At 35.7% G+C, this 21,631-nt stretch overlaps 1 protein-coding gene across 3 annotated transcripts in view; it reads left to right on the forward strand.

Annotated features, from left to right (window-relative positions):
- The window catches only part of TEX29 (testis expressed 29), a 53,858-nt gene that overhangs the window by 13,112 nt on the left and 19,115 nt on the right, over window positions 1–21,631 (forward strand). For 2 of the 3 annotated variants that reach the window (XM_074192053.1, XM_074192054.1), the window contains exon 3: window positions 7,700–7,810. The exons of the other annotated variant lie outside the window; for it this stretch is intronic. In XM_074192053.1, coding sequence (XP_074048154.1) covers window positions 7,700–7,810 — 111 coding nt within the window. The remainder of the gene's footprint in view (window positions 1–7,699; window positions 7,811–21,631) is intronic. 3 annotated transcript variants of the gene reach the window in all.

Genomic DNA, 21,631 nt, shown 5'->3' on the forward strand with positions numbered 1-21,631 from the left:
GAGAATCGATCCATATTTTGTTGCAGCTCAGCTTCAGAGGCTGCATTGAATATAGAGTCATTTGCTAACAGAAGATTATGCATCAATACTCCCTCCACTTTGATCTTGGCTTGTAGCCTTTTTAAGTTGAAGAATTTATCCTAAGTGTAGAAGCTGACCTTGATGCGGTGTTCATACACAGTGAAAATGTTTGATAATATGGCTGAAAACATCAAATTAAAAAAATTGATGCCTGGGAAATCTTGAGAGCATTGTCCACTATCCAGAACCTGGGAAAACATGCCATTATGAAACTGATATACAATACTGATGAACTTCTCCCAGCAACCAAATTTTGACATAATTTTTCATGAGTCCTCTTGACGGATGATATCAAAGGCTTTGATCAAATCTACAAACATTATATACAAACCGATGTTCTATCCCTGGTATTTCTCCTGTAATGGATGGGCAGCACTGACCCCATTGACTGGTCCTTGACTCTTTCTTAAGCCACACTGGCTCTCAGGGAGGTGACTGTCTTCCAGGTGAAAGATCAGCCTATTGAGAAGGACTCTGTCAAGAATCTTACCAGTAATGACTAAAAGAGAAATATCCTTGTGATTGTCACAGGACAATCTATTCCCTTTACATTTATAGAGATGGATGATGAAGTTATCCTTGGGGGGGATAACCTCTTCAAGCCATATAACCTGGAAAATTTCAGTCAGCTTTTGAATGAGAAATAGACCTCCACTTTGTATATCTCTGTTGGAATAGAATCATTGCCAGGTGCTTTACCACTTGGCATTAAAAACCTCTTCTTCAACTTGAGGTAAATAATGACTTTTGCATTGATTGATGACAGTTTGTTAAAGAACTCTCTCTGGGATCATGCCCCTATCACTAATCAATGTGATGTCATTAGCTCTGAGTAGTTGAGATGCACCATATGTCTTAGGTCCATAAATAGCCTTTAGGGCATAATAAAACCATTTTGGTTTATGGAAGCAATGTAAAACTAACAGACTGCTTTCTATGGGAAGTGGGGGGGGAAGCAAGATTAGGGGGAAAATTGTAAAATTCAAAATAAATAAAATCTTTAAAAAAAAAGCATTTTGGTTTGTTACTATTGGCATAAAACTGAATTTCAGCTTTATTTTTGCCATACCATATTACTACAGCTCTCTCAGTTTTGCTTGTACTTTACTTTTGATGGAATGAAATTAGAAATGGATGAATTATCCTTCTGGTCAACCTTGTGGAGTTCTCATTTTTCATTTAGGAACTTCTGTATTTCCCCATGATTTTCATCAAACTAGTCTTGAAGTTTGTGGGTGTTCTGACCTACATGAATAAATGCAGAACTATACCCCAAATCTCTGAAAGCTGCTCACTTCTTTTCTGTTCCATGGTTGGCAACTGTGTGTTGACTCAGCTTTCCTTCCAAGTTAGCAATAAACTGTTCCCACTCAGAGAGAAACTCTAATCTCTTAACAATTCTTCTGGAGTCATTTTTGCTTTGAGGCTGATACTTTGACTGAATGTGAATATTTAGCATGAAGAGGATGAGTCTGTGATCAATCCAGCACTCTACACCACACATTGCCTTTGTCACACTCACATCCTGTCTGTCTCTTCTCATTACAATCGCATAGTCTGTTAAATGCCAATGTTTGCTGCAGAGGTACATCCAGGAAGGTTTATTGCATTTAGGTAAAAGGAAGATAGTGTTTGTGATGGGGAGGTCATGAGATGAACAAGGCTTCAGTGGTCAGTCACCATTGCTATCACTATTTCCAACTCCATTCTTCCCAATTACACCCTAGCATGTCTAGTAGTCTGAGCCTACTCTAGCATTAAAGTCACCCAGAATTATAAGCTTGTCCTTTTTTTGTGCATTATTGATAAGGGTTTCCATGTCCTTATAACATTTTTTTCTTTGACTTCATCAAGATTCATCGTGGTGGGAGTATAGGCACTGATAATTGGGGTGTGATGTTTTTCATTGTCATGAACCTGTTCACTCCCTTTTGGTAGGCATGCAAGCTGGTTGACTAGATCAGTTTTCATTGAAAAACCTACCTCAGTTTCACGGTGCTCCCCTTTATTGCAGCTGCTCAGAAAACTGCGTATCCAACTCCAACTTCAGTAAGTTGACCTTCATTTGCCCACCTTGTTTCTCTCAGGGCTCCTATTTCGATATGATACCTTTTGAGTTCTCTCACAACTAGGGCTGTTTGTCTTTCGGGTCTATTGAGTCTTGTGTTATCTATGAGTGTATGTGTGTTGTGTGTGTGTGTGTGTGTGTGTGTGTGTGTGTGTGTGTGTGTGTTCCATGCACCGATGGTGAGTGGAATCTTCTTTGAAGAAATTTTTGTACAGTTTTTTTTAAGTTTTGATCACAGGGTGGGATCTTCTCCTGCTATGGTAATCAGGTCAAGTTTGGGTAAACAAAAAATTTCTAGGGCACTTTTCCTAGTGTCTTCATCAATAAAACACTTTTCACACAAATATATTTATTTACTTTTTTAAGGTTTATTTGTAAATGTTATGGATTGTTTTCTTCTGGATTTATGTTTTCTAGCATCTTTGCATCTCCTTAAAATAAAAGAATTTTTATTTGTTTTTCTTGTTGATGATGTTTAGCTTCATGACTTCTTTTGGGTTTTTTTTTTGAAAGGTTATGGAGTGGCTTGCCACTTCCTTCTCTAATTGATATTACAGGTTAGAAAACTAAGGCAAATAATGCCCAGAATCACACAGCTGGCAATTATCTGAAGCTGGATTTGAACTTAGTAACTCTTCCTGATTCCAGACCTAGCACTCTATCCACTACAAAACCTAGCTGCCCTCTTTGTTTACTCCTTCACTTCCCAAAGTATTTAACCCAGTGTTATTCATGGATCCCAGAGGTAACTGAGACTGGAGGCCCACAAACTTTTAGTGTTTCTAAATGTTTTGATCTATAGTGAAATCATATTGATGCCTTACAGATATTATCTCTACAAACTTCTGACTCAGATTAGAGTTTAAAAGAAATTATGAGGGACAGAACTTCAGGATAGCCTGTAAGACCTACATGAATTGATGCTGAGTGAAGTGAACAGAACAAGAAGAACATTGATACACTAACAGCAACACTGGGTGATGATCAGCTATAATGGATGTGTTCACTTCAGCAGTGCAATAATAAAAGTTCCAAAAGATTTGTGATGGAAAATACAATCCATATCCAGAGAAGAAACTGTGGAATTTAAATGTAGACCAAAGCTTACTATTTTCAATTTTTAAAAATTGTCTTATGTAATATGGTGTTTTCCTCTCTAAAGGTTTTTTTCCCCCTGATTTGATTTGATTTGTTTTTGTATGTATAGCCAATATTAGATTGCTTTTTGTCAGGGGGAGAGGGAGGGAAAGGAGGGAGTGAGAAAAATGTAATATCAAAATCTTGCAAAAAATGATTGTTGAAAACTACCATTGCCTATAGTTGGAAAAATAAATAAACAAAATATTAAAAAAAGATCCAATTGACCGCTGCTAAGTGGAATAGTGACTAGAGTGCTCAGGAGGAATCACTGAGTTCAAATCTGGTTTTACATACTAGTTGTGTGGTCCTGGGAAAGTCACTTAGCCAGATATAAGTCACTTATTTTCCTCATCTATAAAATCAGTTGCAGAAAGAAATGGCAAACTATTCTGGTATTTTTTGCCAAGAAAGCCCCAAATGGGTCACAGAGTCAGGAACAAATGAACATCAAAAGCTTGCTGCAGATATTGGTTTGATATTAGAAAAATAATTCTAACTTTCTCCAAATGGAATAGGACTCTTCTGTCTGTGTTGGGGGTGGAGTATAAATTCCTTATAACTGGATTATTCTGGCAAAGACTGATCATTTATTAGGGATATTATAGAGAAGATTCAGATTCATGTTTAATATGAAGGTTGGACTCAGTGAATATGAAGATAATCCTTCCAATCCATCCTCCAATAGTTTCTAAACTCTTTATTTTGCAAGTGAAAAAATAGACCCAGATAGGTAAACAACTTGCCCAAGTTCATGTGCATGGTTGGCAGTGGAATGTAGACTAAAACTCAGAATTGTGACTCAGGTTAGAGTTCCATTCATTACCACACTCAAAGGAAAGTCTCATAAAGAACAGGTCTAAGAATTGGATCTTGGGGCTACCTAATAGACTCATGGAAAAGGAAAGAGTAGAGAGGCATTAAGGGAATTTCCCAAGAAGGTAAAAGTTATTTTATGACTTCTAGCTGAGGCTAAAAAAAATAAATAAATCTTCTCCAGCTCAGTCAGGTTTTGTGATATTTGCCAAGATAAACTTGGGAGTGGGAGGGTGGGGAACTATTGTAGAAGTTCAGTCATAAAATATTATGATCTCAAATGACTGGGAGAGTTTATTTGAAATTTTGAACTAAATAATTCAAGTTAGGAGGATATGAATTGAATTTAGTGCATATATTCATATAAATGAGTACACAGTTTTGTGTGATCTGTTATTTTTTGGCCCCTAAAAGCCCCATGAATATGTTCTGATATAATGGAGAAATTTACCTAAACCTGGGTAAGGTAGGTAGTAAAAAAATTAGACCTCAATGACTCTGAATCTTGGCAATTAGTCCTGCCTTTCCCCCTTTTTTAACTTGGTTGTGACTTAGAGCACCTTCTATCTCAGTTGCTTTTCCTCTTTGTATTATATGATGATGATGATGATGATGATGATGATGATTGTCCTTTGTTCTCTAAAAAGACTATGACATCAGGGAGGTGATGCCATGACATTGAGTTTGAGTGTGTGTGTGTGTGGGGGGGGTACTGTACTAAGTCACCAGCCTCAGTTTTTCTTTAGTAGCCATCTGGGTCTAGTGGCCAGACATGAATCAAGATGACTGGAGATGGTCCTGGATGTAAGGCAATCAGCATTAAATGACTTGCCCAAAATCACACAGCTAGTAAATGTCAAGTGTCTGAGGTCAGATTGAGCTTAGGTCCTCCTGACTCTAGGACTAGTGCTCTAGCCCCTGTACCCCCTAGCTGCCCCATCATCATCATCGGCACCAATCATTTTTCTTTATCTAGAGACGCAGAATTCACACAATATAAGTGACTGCCAATTCTGTGTGTTTTTATGACTGATCCTAGCTACCAAAATTAATCTGCTATTTCAGAACTGATGGCTACTTCTAAGATGACCATCCTTTTAGTTGTAAGATGATTGGTCCTCTGGCCTTTTCTTATCACCTTCTTCTCTGTTATCACTCATTTTCACACAATCTTTTTTCATTTAGTGTCTATATTTCTAAAGGTATTACTTTTGCATTTTGGTCATGCTTGGATTGAGGCTGGAGAGAGAAGAATGAAAAAAAAATTGATAAGCAAATCTATTGTGTCCAGTAATGCAATTGTACCAGACCTGTTAATGAGAGGAGACAAGAAAAGGAAAGGAGAGAGAAGATAAAAAAAAAAATTTCTGAAGAAGGAAAGATAAGAAGCCAAGATTAAAAAGGGTGGAAAAAACCTAAAAACATTGAATAGGGATCTTATTAGAAAATAGAATATATCTTAATATCTTTGGTGTTTCATTTATTATATTACTGGCACATTTTTTTTTTTGTTGTTAGACTCTCTGAGTCCATTTGGGGATTTTTGGCAAAGATACTGGAATGGTTTGCCATTTCCTTTTCCAGATAATTTAACAGATGAAGAAACTGAGGCACACTAAGTTAAATTAAGATTTGCCCAGAGTTGCACAGCTGAGAAGCATCTGAGGCCACATGAGTTTTTCTGACTCTGGTCTGGCCCTCTATCCACTGCTCCACCTAGCTGCCAAGCTGGCATATAGTAGCTATTTAATTAGCCTTTGTTGATTGAACAGTTGCCTTTTCTGAATCAGAGAAGTGAGAATTTCCACACACAAATAGGAAATGAAGGCTTAAATTTTAAAAAGGGACACAACTTGAATGCTATGTCTAGATATTAAATACAAATACATAGCTGATAATTCTTTTATTCCTTTTTTTCATTATAGATGAACATGGTAATTTTGTGGGAAAACAAGCTTTAGGTTTCATTACTGTGAAGGAAAATGAAAAAAATATTCAATGACCCACTTGCCTGAAGATGTGGACTGAATTTAAATATCTATTATCACCTACAATTAATATTTGCTTTGGCACAGCAAGATAGCACAGTGGATAGAGTGCCAACTATTGAGTCAGGAGAATCTGAGTTCAAAACCAGCCTCAGACACTTACTAGTTATGTGATCTTGGGTAAGTTTCTTATCCCTGTGTATCTCAATTTCCTCATCTGTAAAATGAGTTTGAGAAGGAAATAGCAAACCACTCCAGTATCTTTGCCAAGAAATCCCAAATGAGATCATGAAGAGTTAGACCCAATTAATCAATAACAGCAAAAAAAAAGTTTTATGAATGAAGCAACTGATGGTGACTATTGTATTCTCCTCCTTTCTCTAGTGGGTGTAAAGTCAGAAAGGGGGATGGAACTCTATGGTTTTCCTGTCATTTCAGCACTGGTTGGTCCCAGGATTCCTTCTGGGGGGTGGATCTGTAACTGAAAATGAACAAAACAACTTCCTTCCTTTGAGTCTGGTGGTCACTCACCTAACCTGGGAGAAGAGGAGTGAAATCATGTGAGGAAAATGGGGTCAGCATTTTTTTTTTTTTTTAGGGAGGAAAGGATTGACTAAAGCAGTGGTGGATAGAAATTCTGTACATTCAAAGCAAAGCTTCTGGCATGATGATGGGGGTGGAGAGGAGGGAGGTTGAAAGCTTTCTTTCCCCTTTGCTGCAAGTTCATAGTGCAGAGAAGTCAAGATTGCCAGATGTGTTTTGGCCCAGACCTGCCCAGCTGATACAAGTGATGCTTTGTTTTGTACCAAATTAATATGGGTTTTGTTCTGTGAGAAAATTGTTTACTCTAAAGAAGTTTCCTGCAGAGCCTTCTGTTTGTTCTTCCTGGACCTGTTCCTTTTCCTGATAGTCCATTTCACTTGGGGCTTCTTTCCACATTTCGGACTTCTTATTCATTGGCCAAATCACTCAATTCCCCACTCCTAGTTTGAAGAATGAAATCCTTCTTGTATAAAAATGTTTCTCTAGTTGTAATATGTTGAAAATGGTCATTTGCCAAGAAGTGTCTTGGTTCATTTTTCTTTCTTTAATTAATCTTCTCCTACAGTGCTCTGCACATTCATTATCTTTCCTCTTTCTTATCAAAATGGGAATAAAACTTGCTGTCCTTTTGACACGGCCTAAAAATCCTGAAATAATCTACAGCCCGTGTTGATAATTTTAACTTATGTATGCTTAAATGTTGAATTAATTATACATTACAACTTGAACTCCCCAATCTAATTGTATTAGATCTTTGTTTTCTACTTTGCTTTGTGGAATACTATGCTTGGCACACTCTTTAACTGAAATATATTATCTTCTTAATCATTAGAGGACCGTGTATTATTCTGTATAATTAACTTGACATTATTTTCTTCAGAAATTTAATTCATTCCAGATCTTGGTTTCAAAGTATGATGCATAATTAACACAACAAAAAAAAATCCCCCCCAGAAACCCATAACCTTCCCAGTAACTGCTTCTTCTAGAATAACATTCAGAGCTTCTATGGAGTTCAAGGCTTTGTTTTCAATGATTACAATATATATTTATATGTTTGTTGCAGTATGTGACATTCCCCTTTTTGACATATGTGACTACAATGTCTCAAGAGACCAGTGCAAGAAACTAGGATGCTGTTTTTTAAAAGAAGTCTGCTATGAAAAAGCTGTTTCAGGTAACTAATTTATTTAGAGGCCTAAAAGTTGGTCAGCTATGATTAGAAAAGCAACAACTCAGGCCCAGATAGGGTTGTTAATTGCCCAGGAAAATAGCTATGTGGTAGAAAGTTGGAAGCATTTTAGAGGTCCCTGGCAAATCCAGTTGCCTGCCACACTTGAAGGAATGTTCAGATCTAGCTTACTTCAACCCCAAGTGGTCCACCACATTGGTCTTTGCGGATGGCAGAGGGACAGACAAGGTATGCATCCAACCTTTTTGTATCTGCTTCCTCTGAAATTCCAATTTTAATTGGGCAACATCAAGAATGATTTTCCTTTTGGATAATTCTGTCAGTCATAGTGAGGACAGGGGAACTAAGTGGTTCATAAAATAATGAGTTGATTAATTTGAGGAAATAATATTCTAGAAAAACCATTTTTAATGAAAATTTATCATTGTTATTCCTCTTAGACAAATCCCTGATTTTGTATGGCGCTAAAGCTGTTTAATTGGGAGTTAAATCAAGAAAACCAAATAAACAGGTCATTATCTGAAATGCATATAGTAAGAAAGAGATGTAATTAATAATTACAATAACATATAGCATTTATATAGGATTTTATAGTTTACAAAGCACCTTACAGTACCTACATTCTCTTGTTTGATTTTACTTAAACTTAACATAAAATCAAATAGGAATAAACATAGAAGTTGGGTTCAAGAAATCAACTTCACAATGCAGAATGGAAGCAGGCTGGTTAGATAGCACATTGTCTGAAAAAGAATGGGAGTTTTAGTGTGATTCAAGCTCAATATTGGTCAGTAGTGCAAAAGGGCAGCCAATAAAGGTAATGGAGTCTTGCTTCTAGAAACAATGGGGTGATAGATAGTCCTTCCCTATTCCGTTCCAGTCTGATTCTATCTTTACTACTTGGGATCACAGCTGAAGTGCTTTAGTAAAAATTGAACACCTTATAAAGGAGAGAAACCAGTATGGCAGAGGGCCTTGAGACCATGTCACATGAGAATGGGTAGAAGGAATTGGGGAAATTAGGAGAGATATTTAAGTTTAAGTCTTTAATGTATTGTCAGGTGGAAGAGGAATTAGGGTGATATGGTTTGACTTCAGAAGGCATAGACAAGATGCAAAGATGCAAATGTGTGCTTGTGATCTGTGTGTATGTGCCCATGTGTATGCCGGTAAGATATGAGAGCATCATAATGCACACAATACAGACACACACATGATAGTACATGTACATATATGCACACACATATAAATAACTATTGCAACAAATATATTTATGCAACATGTATATTATTTATGTATATAATTTAAAATATGTTCTGCACATCATAATGTACTGTGTTTGTATAGGCATACACACCTACATAATACATACATACATACATATATACATATATAAGAGCTGTAGAAGGAAATGGAAAATCACTCCAGTGTAATTGTCAGGAAAACCCTAGATGGGATCATGAAGATTGTAGCTGAAAATGATTGAACAATATATACACAGATAACATATATATATATATATATATATATATATATATCTCATGAATGTAATATATCTTTGCATATATGAATAAAGACATTCTTTGTATTATATTTGAAAATGCCTAAATAATCAGGGATGTTCAAATATGGAATGAATAACATGGGTAGGGCTTCTTCCTCCTTGAGGTCTTCATGCAGGGGCAGGATTGCCATTTGGTAGGTATGCTATAGTGGGAATTCATTTCAGAAAAGGATTGGATTATGTAGTGAATGATCACTAAAATTCCTTCCAACATTAAAATCTTGCGATTTTTTCACTAGAGCCATATGAGACAGGGGCAAACAATGAAGTAAGCATGAAAGCAACATATAAATTACTCAGTTCAATAAGCATTTAAAAAGCACCTATTTCCTACATTACCCTAAGCAAACTTTTAGAGGAGATAGAGAAGCAAAATAATTTTTCGTTCATGAAGATTATAATTGTATAAATTTTGTACATAAATAACACAACAATAGATGCCCAAAGAGCAATAGATTTAGAATTATAGAACTTGGTTCTTCAACTTACTAACTGTATGATCTTGGGTAAATCATTCTGGCACTTTTTTATTAATCTGTAAAATGAAGGGTCAAATTAGATGATTTTTTAAGGTCTCATCTAGCTTTAAATCATATTGTAACTTGAAGTTATGTGTGTGTGTGAAGAAGAGAAGTATGAGCTTCATCTGGGGAAAATCCTTTGAAATTAAATGGGGAGGGGGTGGCTAGGTGGTGCAGTGGATACAGCACTGACTCTGGAATCAAGAGGACCTGAGTTCAAATCCAATCTCAGACACTTAATAATTACCTAGCTGTGTGGACTTGGGCAAGCCACTTAACTTCATTGCCCTGCAAAAAAAAGAGAGAAAGAAAGAAAGAAATTAAATGGGGAAAGAGAAAGGGCAATGAAAGAAGATTTCATGGAGTGGGTAATACTGGAGCTATGTCTTAAAGGATGGGTAGAATGACAGTGGGCAGAGATGCTCAAGACATAAATTATGAGAAATTACATGGAGGTGGTAAAGATAGGTAGGTGAGATATATACAAAGAATGGCAGTATGCTTTGTGCCTGCACTATGTTCATGGGAATAGTTGTGAAATAAGCCAGGAAAGAGTAGGATGGTGTCAGATTGTGGAGGGGGTTTCAATGACAAACTATGGAATTCAGATTTTATTTCATAGACATTCAGAATGTCACTGAAAGGGTTTTATGCAGAGAAGTGATGAGACAGTCAGATCTGTGAATAAATATTAAACTGGAAACTGGGTGCTGTATAGATTGAAAGGTGTAGAATAACGTGAGAAGACAAATTATGAGGTTATTGAGATAATCCAGATAGCCTGACCCAATTAATTAATTAGTCACTCAATAGGCATTTATTAAATATTTACTTTATGCCAAAATAATTTTTCTAATGCATAGATCAAGCAGTATAACTCTTTTGCTCAAAAACTTGTCAGTTGTTCATATTGCCTATAGATTAAACCTCCACAATCTGTTTCTAACTTTCCTTTCCAGCTTTATGTCTCTCCAGGCCCCATAATATGCTCTTTGTTTCAGGGAAACTGTCCTCCCTACAACTGAAAGTTTTCTTCTCTCTCCACAAATGATTCTAGAACATTTTGTTTTGTTCTGCCTTGGCCCAATCATATTTTGCTTTACATCATATTTAGGAAGATAGCAAGTTTTTCACTGGACAAAGCACAACATCTAGGTAAGCTGCTAATAGATATGCCTACTAGTCAGGAATACAGATTGAGGTTGATGGGGAGGGGAGGGGACTGGAGAATAGTGACCTCCATTCCTTAGATTATTTGCAATTCTGATTAGACCCCAAATTATCTGAAAGAGTATATTTATTGCCTCCTAGATACTGGAGGGCACTTTATCTCTCCTCTGTCCTCTTTCCTTCCCCCTTTCCCCTCTACCCCTAGGTGTGGATGAAAACTATGTCTAATGAGATCACAGACATGCTTATCAGAGATAGGTTCTAGTCACAATTGGTAGCAGATTGGAGCAGAGATGATCCCAGAACCTGGTGGTAGTGTTCACTCCTTTCAGTCTTGTTCAACTCTTTATGTCACCATTTCAGTTTTTCTTGGCAAAGCTAATGGAATTGTTTGCTGTTTCCTTCTTCAGTTCATTTTACAGATGAGAAAAATGAGGCAGACAGGGTTAAGTGACTTGCCCAGTGTCACACAGCTAGCAAGTATATGAATTCAGATTTGAACTTGGAGAGATAAGTCTTCTCATTTCAGGCCTATGCAGCCAACCAGTTGCTCCAGAAACTGGTAGTAGACAATACTGAATAAGATCAGTGTTGTTATATTCCTAACAATTGTAAAATTTGCCTGGCAGAGATTAGTTCCCAGCAAGGAGTAGTCCAATGGTAATATCTGAACAATTCGAAACTCTGGTAGCTTCAGGTGTTAGCTGCCCCTTCCTGTATGTAGCTATCTATATGTGTTACCTCTGTGTTGATTTAATTTGTGCCCTCTCTGTTCATTGATTGTAAATGTCTTTGTGAGATCTTGTGCCCTAAGTTTATGAAAAGACCATTTTGCTGTGACTTTTCTTAATAGACTATATTATTAAATCCCTTTGCTTTAATCTACTTGTGTCTTTGGTTTGACCAGAGCAAAAAGTAAATGTATAAGAAGGCGCTTATAAGCCTTGTTTTATGTGTATATAGACCCAGACTACACTAAAACTGAAAAAAAAGCTATTTTGGAGGGCCCATTAGGGTCGGTTCCTACATATCATATGTGTACATACCATATCCTGCCTAACTGTAAACTCCTTGTGAGTTAATACTGGATTACTTTTCATTTTCTATCCTTCAGAATTATATTTAATAATTGTTTATTGATTTTAAATGTGTATTTGCTAATATTACTGAAATATCTGAACATGAAGGACCAATGAATGGGAAAATTTTAATTGATTATAACTCAGTGTGATCCATTTGTGTGATAAGACTGCTAAAAAAAAATCGGATACTACCTTATACTATATTGAGTAGTATGGGAACCAAAATGTGAGAGATAAGGGTCTCTCCTCTGGACTCCTCATTAGGTCATTTCATATTTGGTTATTGTCTTCAATTCTCAGAGATACATTTTAGGAAGAATATTGATGATTTCATTAAATTCAGTATACATTTGTTTGTCCTTGGCACTGTGCTAGGTGTTGTGAATGAAATGATAAAAGCAAAATAATTCCTGTCCTTGAGGAGCTTATACTCTACTCAGTAAACTAGAGCATGTCTAAAGTTAGGTTGACAGGATTTTTGGAGCAAGAGAATCTATCATATGAGAAATGATTAAAAGAACCGAGAATACTTACTTAATACTCAATACAAATTAAGAAACTCTAGTCTAGAGGAATAGGAAGTATGTGGTTCCTACCGTTAAATATTTGAAGGACTATCTTGGGCAGTTAAGTGGTTCCATGGCTAGAGCACTGGTCTGGGAATCAGGAAGATTCATCTTCCTGAGTTCAAATTCAGCCTCAGATTCTAATTAACTGTTTGATCCCAGGCAAGTCACTTAATCCTGTTTTACCTCAATTTCTTCATCTGACAAATGAGTAGGAAATGATTAAGCAACCCCCCAAAATGGATCACAGTGATATGCTGAAACAACTCAAACAATAGAAAAGATATTAGAATTACTTAGTTCTAGACTCAGCAGTGTGACATTGTTGGCAAAAATGTTCATGTAATCCCATGCTGCAAAATAGACGTATAATATCTAGAATGTGAGATATTGTAATTTAATTGTACTTTCTGCTGCTTAGATCATAGAACACTACATTTTAAGAGAGACTTTAATAAATTGGAGCAAGACAGAATCATTAGGGCCACTGGGTAGTAGAAATGTACTTCAGTTCAAAGAATAGGAATTTTACAGAAATGAAGTGAGATTAACCCCCAAATTCCCCATCCCTGGAAGTTTCCTTGCCAAGACTAAATGATAGTACCTTTCACATAGGTTGCAGAAAAGATTTTTTGCTTGAGGCAGGGGGTTGGACTAGGTGACATATATATGTTCTTTTAGTTCAGGGACAAGGGCTTCATGAATTCATGATTTCCTCCTTAATGCTCAAATGAATCTATGATGTCATTAACATTGGTATTTCCTCCAATGATACAAATAAATGATCCAATTGTTAGTCAATAGCCCCATGACTCTACTCTTTATACTTATAAATTCCTCATCCAAAATGCCCCCTTACAAGTCAAAACTTTTTTATATCATAGAACCAGCAACTATTGACTCCTGGGAAGAGAAATCAACCAATGCTACAAATTAGGGCTTGAATTTATTGTTTGTTTATTGCCTAGATTTAAAAAAGTGATTGAGAAACTTAACAGCAATTAAATGTAAAAGTGTATCATAATTTTCAAAAAATGGGTGTTAAGGGGGTGGCTAGGTGACACAGTGGACAGAGCCCTGGCCCTGGAGTCAGGAGGACCTGAGTTCAAATCCGGCCTCAGACACTTAATAATTACCTAGCTGTGTGGCCTTGGGCAAGTCACTTAACACCATTGCCTTGTAAAAAAAACCCTAAAAAAATGGGTGTTAAATATCTTCTGGCACAGTTAATAGAGTTCCAGGTCTGGGGTTGGGAAGATCTGTTTTCAAATTGTACCTCAGATACTTACTGGGAAGTCTCACAAACTCTGTTTGCCTCTCATTTTTTAAATGGGTCTAGCAATAGTTTCTACCTTTTCAGAGTTGTTTGCAGATCAAATGAAATAATAATAATAATAATAATAATAATAATAATAATATGCTATTAAAATTAATTAAATAATAAAATATTTGTAAAAATGTAAATGTAAAAATTCCTGGCTCATAGTAAGGGTTGTTATTTTTCTCTTGCTCCTCCTCATCTTTATAAATATTATCCTCCCTTATAAGAATGTAAACTGTTTGAAGGCGGGGACTGTTTTCCTTTTTAGATTCATAGTTTTATTTTTTTGTGTTCGTATATTTATATTTTGTATTAAGAATACAAAAACTTGAAATTTATAATATACATTTAATGAATTATTTTCTCATTCATTCCTTCATTTATCCATTAATCCATTCATCCTATCTTCCATTTTTGTCCTTGTCTTATCTTTTTCCTTCCATAAATTCATCCAAGGGACTCTATTCAACATAATAGGGGCTTTACTCATTTTTCTGTAACTGGGATAATAATTACATTTTCCTCCTAGAATTGTTGTGAAAATCAAATGAGATAATCATTCAAAGTGCTTAGTATAATACCTTAGCACACTACGCACAGCAAGTTTCATGTAAAATAAATGTTAGCTATTATTAGTATTATTATATTGACATTGCAAGATTATTCATGGGCTCTCAGTTATGTGGTCATCCTCTTTTTCTTTTGTGTGTATTTGATGATAATCTTTTGCTTTTTTTTAAAATTTCTACTTTGTACTTCATTTACTTTGTTCATGCTTAGCATGTAAGCCCTCTTTCATGACCTTTTGGATGATCTTTAATTTACATTCTTTGGGAACCATAGTAATGCCATGCCTTGTAGCCAGAGAAAACACCAGAACAATATTGCTACCAAAATGATGGGCTTTTAAATTTAAAAAAAATTTAAGTCATTAGAATAATTGTTGCCACTTTCAAAGGCAACCGAATAATCACTAACCTTCCTGTTCAGTTCTAGACCCAATGCATTGTCTCTTTGCAGTGCTGTTAATTCTATAGAATAGCAACTAGATGGGTATTATGGATGCAGTGCGGCAGCCTAGAGTTAGGAAGGTTCATCTTGAATTCAAATCTGGTCTCAGACACTCAGCTATGTGACCCTGGGTTTACTTCAGTTTCCTTATTTGTAAAATGAATTAAAGAAGGAAATGGCAAACCATTCCAGCATCTTTGCCAAGAAAACCCCTTATGGGTCACAAAAGAGTTGGACAAATAACAATAGCAAGTTCTATAGTTTGTTCATCCAAACATAAAGTTAAACCTGGAAAAATTGTAGGCATTTTCATTCACTTGTTTTGCTAGCTTGAACATTTTTGAATGATTTTGGATCTCATTCTGCAGTTTCTTCAGTGTTCTGGGATTTGATATACAATATTGTTGAAAAGAAAATTCTTCATTTGGGTTTTCACCATGATTAATAAGGCAAAACTCAGGACCAAGAGAATAAAAACTATTTTATTAAAAGTTCATTAAAATAACAACACCTTGATGGGCTTATCACTGAAGATAAGCATATTTTCATGATGGGGATAGCTTTTATAGCTTTAAGACAAATCAGATAAGTTCACCTCAGCAGAACAAGTTGGGCCCTTGCATTTTATTTCCTCCCCAAAATAACAAGAATGCCAAAATTTACAGGTAAGGATATGCCACTTAAAATAGGTGATACAAAAAGCTGCAGTTTTGGTGTCTCCCTTCCCACTAGATCCTCCCCTAACACTGATTGACAAGCAGGACTGGGAACAATGGAATGCTGAGTCAACATAACTTTTTTATTAGAAAGATTTTATTTATTTTGAATTTTACAATTTTCCCCCTAATTTTTCCCTCCCCCCCCCCCCCCCGCAGAAGGCAGCCTGTCAGTCTTTACATTGTTTCCATGGTATACATTGATCTAAGTTGAATGTGATGAGAGAGAAATCATATCCTTAAGGAAGAAAAACAAAGTATATGAGATGGCAAAATTGCAAAATAAGATAATGATTTAAATTTTTTTTAAAATTAAAGTTAATAGTCTTTAGTCTTTGTTCAAACTCCACAATTCTTTCTCTGGATACAGATGGTATTCTCCATTGCAGATATCCCAAATTTGTGCCTAATTGTTGCTGATGGAATGAGAAGTCCATTAAGGTTGATCATCACCCCCCATATTGCTGTTAGGGGTGTACAATGTTCTTTTGGTTCTGCTCATCTCACTCAGCATCAGTTCATCTAAATCCTTCCAGATTTCCCTGAATTCCCATCCCTTCTGGTTTCTAATAGAACAATAGTATTCCATCACATACACATACTACAGTTTATTAAACCATTCCCCAATTGAAGGATATTCACTTAATTTTCAATTCTTTGCCATCACAAACAGGACTGCTATGAATATTTTTTGTACAAGCGATGTTTTTAACTCTTTTTCATAATCTCTTCAGGGTATAAACCCAATAGTGGTATTGCTGGATCAAAGGATATGCACATTTTTGTTGCCCTTTGGGCATAGTTTCAAATTGCTCTCCAGAAAGTTTGGATGAGTTCACAGCTCCACCAACAATGTATTAGTGTCCCAAATTTCCCACATCCCTTCCAACAATGATCAATGTCCTTTCTGGTCATCTTGGCCAGTTTGAGAGGTATGAGGTGGTATCTCAGAGCTGATTTAATTTACTTTTCTCTAATAAGTAATGATTTAGAGCAATTTTTCATTTGACTATTGATCACTTTGATTTCCTCATTTGTAAATTGCCTTTTCATATCCTTTGACTATTTGTCAATTAGGAATGGCTTGTTGTTTTGAAAATTTGACTCATTTCTCTGTATATTTTAAAAATGAATCATTTGTTGAAAATACTAGTTGTAAAAATTGTTTCCCAATTTACTACATTTCATTTGATCTTGGTTACAGTGATTTTGTCTGTGCAAAAGGTTTTTTTTTTTTAGGTTTTTGCAAGGCAAACCGGGTTAAGTGACTTGCTCAAGGCCACACAGCTAGGTAATTATTAAGTGTCTGAGGCTGGATTTGAACTCAGGTACTCCTGACTCCAGGGCCAGTGCTCTATCCACTGCGCCACCTAGCTGCCCCATGTGCAAAAGCTTTTTAATTTAATTTTTAATTTAATACAATTGCAATCAAAATTGTCTAGTTTGTTTTGTAATGATGTTCTCCATCTCTTCCTTGGTCATAAGCTGTTTCCCTTTCCATAGATCTGACAGTAAACTATTCCTTCTTCTACTAGTTTGCTTATAATCTTGCTTTTTTATGTCTAAATCCTGTATTCATTTGGAACTTACCTTAGTATAGGGTGTGAGGTGTTGGTCTAATCCAAGTTTCTGCCTTAATAACTTCCAATTTTCCCAATAGTTTTTATCAAAGAGAGAGTTTATATCCCAATAGCTGGACTCTTTGGGTTTATCAAACAGCAGATTACTATAACCATTTCCTGCTATTGCATCTAGTCTATTCCACTGGCCCACCACTCTTTTTCCTTAGCCAATACAGGACAGTTTTGATAACTGATGCTTTATAATATAATTTTAGATCTGGTAGGCCTAAGTGACCTTCTTTTACACTTTTTTCATTGAATCCCTGGAAATTCTTGACTTTTTATTTCTCCATATGAATTTACTTACTTTTTTTTAACTCCTTAAAGTAATTTTTTAGAATTTTGATTGGTAGGGCACTACAACACCTTGATGGGCTTATCACTAAGCATATTTTCATGATGGGGATAGCTTTTATAGCTTTAAGACAAATCAGAAAGTTCACCTCAGCAGAACAAGTTGGGCCCTTGCATTTTATTTCCTCCCCAAAATAACAAGAATGCCAAAATTTACAGGTAAGGATATGCCACTTAAAATAGGTGATACAAAAAGCTGCAGTTTTGGTGTCTCCCTTCCCACTAGATCCTCCCCTAACACTGATTGACAAGCAGGACTGGGAACAATGGAATGCTGAGTCAACATAACTTTTTTATTAGAAAGATTTTATTTATTTTGAATTTTACAATTTTCCCCCCTAATTTTTCCCTCCCCCCCCCCCCCCCCGCAGAAGGCAGCCTGTCAGTCTTTACATTGTTTCCATGGTATACATTGATCTAAGTTGAATGTGATGAGAGAGAAATCATATCCTTAAGGAAGAAAAACAAAGTATATGAGATGGCAAAATTGCAAAATAAGATAATGATTTAAATTTTTTTTAAAATTAAAGTTAATAGTCTTTAGTCTTTGTTCAAACTCCACAATTCTTTCTCTGGATACAGATGGTATTCTCCATTGCAGATATCCCAAATTTGTGCCTAATTGTTGCTGATGGAATGAGAAGTCCATTAAGGTTGATCATCACCCCCATATTGCTGTTAGGGTGTACAATGTTCTTTTGGTTCTGCTCATCTCACTCAGCATCAGTTCATCTAAATCCTTCCAGATTTCCCTGAATTCCCATCCCTTCTGGTTTCTAATAGAACAATAGTATTCCATCACATACACATACTACAGTTTATTAAACCATTCCCCAATTGAAGGATATTCACTTAATTTTCAATTCTTTGCCATCACAAACAGGACTGCTATGAATATTTTTGTACAAGCGATGTTTTTAACTCTTTTTCATAATCTCTTCAGGGTATAAACCCAATAGTGGTATTGCTGGATCAAAGGATATGCACATTTTTGTTGCCCTTTGGGCATAGTTTCAAATTGCTCTCCAGAAAGTTTGGATGAGTTCACAGCTCCACCAACAATGTATTAGTGTCCCAAATTTCCCACATCCCTTCCAACAATGATCAATGTCCTTTCTGGTCATCTTGGCCAGTTTGAGAGGTATGAGGTGGTATCTCAGAGCTGATTTAATTTACTTTTCTCTAATAAGTAATGATTTAGAGCAATTTTTCATTTGACTATTGATCACTTTGATTTCCTCATTTGTAAATTGCCTTTTCATATCCTTTGACTATTTGTCAATTAGGAATGGCTTGTTGTTTTGAAAATTTGACTCATTTCTCTGTATATTTTAAAAATGAATCATTTGTTGAAAATACTAGTTGTAAAAATTGTTTCCCAATTTACTACATTTCATTTGATCTTGGTTACAGTGATTTTGTCTGTGCAAAAGGTTTTTTTTTTTTAGGTTTTTGCAAGGCAAACCGGGTTAAGTGACTTGCTCAAGGCCACACAGCTAGGTAATTATTAAGTGTCTGAGGCTGGATTTGAACTCAGGTACTCCTGACTCCAGGGCCAGTGCTCTATCCACTGCGCCACCTAGCTGCCCCATGTGCAAAAGCTTTTTAATTTAATTTTTAATTTAATACAATTGCAATCAAAATTGTCTAGTTTGTTTTGTAATGATGTTCTCCATCTCTTCCTTGGTCATAAGCTGTTTCCCTTTCCATAGATCTGACAGTAAACTATTCCTTCTTCTACTAGTTTGCTTATAATCTTGCTTTTTTATGTCTAAATCCTGTATTCATTTGGAACTTACCTTAGTATAGGGTGTGAGGTGTTGGTCTAATCCAAGTTTCTGCCTTAATAACTTCCAATTTTCCCAATAGTTTTTATCAAAGAGAGAGTTTATATCCCAATAGCTGGACTCTTTGGGTTTATCAAACAGCAGATTACTATAACCATTTCCTGCTATTGCATCTAGTCTATTCCACTGGCCCACCACTCTTTTTCCTTAGCCAATACAGACAGTTTTGATAACTGATGCTTTATAATATAATTTTAGATCTGGTAGGCCTAAGTGACCTTCTTTTACACTTTTTTCATTGAATCCCTGGAAATTCTTGACTTTTTATTTCTCCATATGAATTTACTTACTTTTTTCCTAACTCCTTAAAGTAATTTTTTAGAATTTTGATTGGTAGGGCACTAAACAAGTAGTTTAATTTAGGTAGAATTGTCATTTTTATTATATTAGCTCAGCTTACCCATGAGCAGTTGCTATTTGCCCAGTTATTTAAATCTGATTTATTTCTGAGAGAAGTATTTTGTAAATATTTTCAAAAAGTTTCTGAATCTGCCTTGGCTCTTGTTATTCATATATAGAAATGTTGAGGATATATAAGGGTGTATTTTATATCCTAAAGTTACTAATTATTTCTAGTAGTTTTTAAGATGACTTTTTTGAGGCTTCTCTAGATATACTATCCTGTTATCTGCAAAGAGTGAGAGTTTTATCTCTTCCTTCTCAATTCTAACTCCTTCAATTTCTTTTCCTTCTCTTATTGCTGAAGCTAATATTTCTTTTTTTGTTGTTTCTTAAAGATTTTATTTATTTTGAGTTTTACAATTTTTCCCTTAATCTTACTTTCTTCCCCCCACCAGAAGACAATTTGCCAGTCTTCACATTGTTTCCACGCTATACACTGATCCAATTTGATTGTGATGAGAGAGAAATCATATCTTTAAGGAAGAAGCATAAAGTATAAGAGAACACAAGATCATTTTTTTCCTAAATTAAAGGTAATAGTCCTTGGTCTTTGTTCAAACTCCATAGTTCTTTCTCTGGATACAGATGGCATTCTCCATTCCAGACAGCCCCAAATTGTCCCTAATTGTTGCACTGATGGAATGAGCAAGTCCATCAAGGTTGATCATCACCCCCGTGTTGCTGTTAGGGTGTACAGTGTTTTTCTGGTTTTGCTCATCTCACTGAGCATCAGTTCATGCAAATCCCTCCAGGCTTCCCTGAATTCCCACCCCTCCTGGTTTCTAATAGGACAGTACTGTTCCGTACTGTTCCATGACATACATATACCACAGTTTGCTAAGGCATTTGCCAGTTAAAGGACATTTACTTGATTTCCAATTCTTTGCCAACACAAACAGGGCTGCTATGAATAATTTTGTACAAGTGATGCTTTTACCCTTTTCATCATCTCTTCAGGGTATAGACCCAGTAGTGGTATCGTTGGATCAAAGAGTATGCACATTTTTGTTGCCCTTTGGGAGTAGTTCCAAATTTCTCTCCAGAAAGGTTGGATAAATTCACAGCTCCACCAACAATGTAATAGTGTCCCAGATTTCCCGCAACCATTCCAATATTGATCATTATCCTTTCTGATTATATTGGCCAGTCTGAGAGGTGTGAGATGGCACCTCAGAAAAGTTTTAATTTGCATTTCTCTAATAAGTAATGATTTAGAGCAATTTTTTATATGACTATGAATTGCTTTGATCTCGTCTGTAAAATGCCTTTGCATATCCTTTGACCATTTGTCAGTTGGGGAATGGCTTTTTTAAAAAAATTTGACTCAGTTCTCTGTATATTTTAGAAATGAGTCCTTTGTCAGAAACATTAGTTGTAAATATTGTTTCCCAGTTTACTACATTTCTTTTGATCTTGGTTACAGTGGTTTTGTCTGTGCAGAAGTTTTTTTTTTAATTTAATGTAATCAAAATCATCTAGTTTGTTTTTAGTGATGTTCTCCACCTCTTAATTAGTCATAAACTGCTTACCTTTCCATAGATCTGACAGGTAAACTAGTCCTTGATCTTCTAGTTTGCTAATAATATTGTTTTTTATGTCTAAATCCTGTATCCATTTTGATCTTATCTTG

This window comes from Macrotis lagotis, chromosome 6 (genome assembly GCF_037893015.1).
Source record: "Macrotis lagotis isolate mMagLag1 chromosome 6, bilby.v1.9.chrom.fasta, whole genome shotgun sequence".
NCBI classification, from domain to species: Eukaryota; Metazoa; Chordata; class Mammalia; order Peramelemorphia; family Peramelidae; genus Macrotis; species Macrotis lagotis.